This window comes from Helianthus annuus, chromosome 10 (assembly GCF_002127325.2).
Source record: "Helianthus annuus cultivar XRQ/B chromosome 10, HanXRQr2.0-SUNRISE, whole genome shotgun sequence".
Taxonomy (NCBI): Eukaryota; Viridiplantae; Streptophyta; class Magnoliopsida; order Asterales; family Asteraceae; genus Helianthus; species Helianthus annuus.
Genome location: NC_035442.2, coordinates 19,962,809 through 19,965,698, shown reverse-complemented (window position 1 = coordinate 19,965,698; position 2,890 = coordinate 19,962,809). Strand labels below are relative to the sequence as shown.

Sequence of the window (2,890 nt, the reverse complement as noted above, 5' to 3'; positions counted from 1 at the left end):
ATGTGGTGCCACCTCTTCGTTCAGACCCTTACTGGCGCTGCAAGAATATGGTTTGACAACTTGTCCATTGGGAAAATCACGTCATGGATAGATCTACGCGAGAAGTTTCTGAACCAGCAAAGACGATCCATCCGCGACACTGCGGATGTGATGAACATCTGGCGTCATGATGATGAAAGTCTGGAAGACTTCATTACTCGCTATAACAAGGAGGTACTCGAGATCGGAGACGTTCATGGGCAGCTGATTCGCGCCCAATTTAAGTATGCAGTCAGGTGCCACGATATGATAAAAGTCCTGTCCGGGACGGAAGGACTCCCGAAGAGTTGGGAAAAAGTGATGGCGGCGGCCAAGGTCTACGCACAAACAGAAAAGAATCTCACCACCAACAGGCCGCCACCACCACATAACCGACCCTCAGATTTAGGCTCAAGTGGCGGGATGAAATTTAAGAAAGGTTGGAGCGATTCAAGCTCGGGGAACTATTCATCCGAGGATGCTCGAGCCACAATCAACAAACTTACCGCACAAAGAGAAGCCAAGCAAGAGAACAGGGAGAGACAATGGACTCCCCTAACCAAGACTCCCTCAGAAGTTCAAAGCATGGAGGATTACCAGTTTAAACCTCCGCCACCCATGAAAAACAAACGCGGACAAGACCTGAGTCAGTCTTGTGAATACCACAAGGACAACGGGCATACTACTAATAACTGCATCTCTTTGCGCACCGAGATAGAAAAGGCACTTAAGAGTGGTGAGATCACTCACCTCCTACAAAACGTGCTCAAAGAGATTAAGCAAATCACTCGAGGCGAAGAAGGCCCAAGCAAAAAAGCGAAAAACTAAGCAGCAACTCTATGATTTCCCTGCAGAATGAAGCGGACTCTACAGTTATTGAATCTAAGCAGGAAATAGAGTGTAAGTTAAGTACCGTGTAATTATTTTTAATAGACTTTGTGACGGCCTATGTGCCTTATCCTAGAATAAACAACAAAGTTTCTATTATTTTTTTGTTTTTTCTTACAAAGTGCATGCAATTTCTTTTGGTAAGCGCAAAAACAGTATGGTAAATAAAATGCAAGCCTCATGAACGGTCAGCGATTACACGATCGCGCTAGACCATACGTTCACACATGAGCTTTATACCACCTTCATTCGCCGTACCTAATCAAAGCAATTGTACCTATGCAGTATATTGTAATCTAAAAAAACACATATCATACTATTCATGGCGCACCAACATGCCTTCAAAAATCATCAAATTACACGGCTGTGTATTGTTAAATAGTTATTTGCGCGGCAGCGCATTAACAAAAAAAGAGGATAACACATCCCAAAAAGACTACAGAAATTGTTCAACACAATTGCAGAAACCTATGCTAGATTTTCATCTTCATCAGGGAAAATCTCCTTCAACTGCACCACGTGATCTTCAGATTGCAAGGCAACATTTATAAGGTCCATAACAGGAAGCTGCAAATTATCGAATTCTGTCTTTAAAGCTGCAAAGGTGGCACCAGTGTTGGCACCATAAGTGGCGGATTTACTGGTATCCCAGTCAACCTTCAGAGCATTATTCACATGCTGCGAACATTCAGCATAACCTTGGGCATACCCGTCATTCCGCACAGCAATTACCAAGCGTGCAACAGTCTTATCCAGCTCTTCAAAATTCAACACTGACTCAGCAACCTACAAAAAGAAAAAAAAAGGAAAGGCAAAATAAGGGAAAAGCGCAAAACGCTTTCACAAGAAAAACGACAAAAAGTCAACTTACACAGGCAATCTCACGCTCCCACAGCCATGCCATGTCACTTTTCAAAGGTTCAAGCTCGCTTTCCACTGTGGCCCGCGCTGTTTCAAAATTCTCCAGTTTCTCTTCAGTTTCAGTTAAACAGCGGGAGGCTTCAGCTATTTCGGAATGCGCAAGATCCAAATCTTTTTTAAGTTGTTCCTGGTCAGAAAACAAAGAGGTAAGTTTCTCTATCTCTTTTTCCCTAAGAGCAAGAGTGGCGCAGGCATGTACCTCTCGTTGTTCACTGCGCTCCCTATGGGAACGCGCCTCATCTAGCGCAGCTTCCACATCAGTTTTTTCCTTCTTCAACTTTTCAACCTCCGCATCCTGTTTCATCAATTTCTCAATCTCAGCCTTAAGATTGTTGATAACATTGCGGAGATTCACCTTTTCAGCATTGTCTTTTTCACAAATCTTCTTCCAGTTCTTGCGTTCCTCGGAAAGGAGGGCAGCTTCGGCTTCCGCTTTCCTCTTCCAGCCCGCAACGGACCATTCTTCAGTTTTTCGATCAGCTTCAAACTTGGCCTGATCAGCTTCTAGCTTAGCCTTTAACTGAGCAACACGACTCTCATCATCCGCAACTTTCTTCTTAAATGCCTTGAAGGCAGCCCAATCCTTGTGCATACTGTGCCACTCGCGCACTATGCGGTGCGTAGTGGATGCATGAGAGGCTACTTCCTCAAGATAGGTGATGTGTGTAAAATGCAACATATAAATTACATCAATTAAGGCATAAAACTAACCCTTTTTAAGTACTAATGTTGGAAAAAGAGTGTTTTTGTCTTCCTTTTGTATTTTCAGGATGAAATGAGCTCAAATTCACAAAAGAAGCAAAAAGACAGCTAATTCTAGCATAAATACAAGAAAAGGGATAAAAGTAGACTGCCCGAACCCTCAACGGCATCCTCCCAAGCAAAGAAGAGAAAACAGAAGCCCACCACGGGGCCGTGCTCAGCCAGCATGGGGTCGTGCCCAAGAAGCAGCAGAAAAGACAAACCTGTAGAAGCTTCTATTGCCCACCACGGGGCCGTGTCCAGTGAGCACGGGGCCGTGGCGAAAGTACAGCAGGCGCATTAATTGTAATTGCGAATTACA

General features: G+C 44.2%; 1 protein-coding gene across 1 annotated transcript; it reads right to left on the bottom strand.

Moving 5' to 3' along the window:
• Positions 1-1,374: 1,374 nt before the first annotated feature.
• Positions 1,375-2,419, bottom strand: LOC110880733 (fas-binding factor 1-like). Its single transcript, XM_022129199.1, has 2 exons — positions 1,778-2,419; positions 1,375-1,692 (listed from the first exon to the last, which is right to left on the bottom strand). The coding sequence occupies exons 1-2, from the start codon at positions 2,417-2,419 to the stop codon at positions 1,375-1,377; spliced, it is 960 nt and encodes a 319-aa protein (XP_021984891.1).
• Between the last annotated feature and the right edge of the window lie 471 nt (positions 2,420-2,890).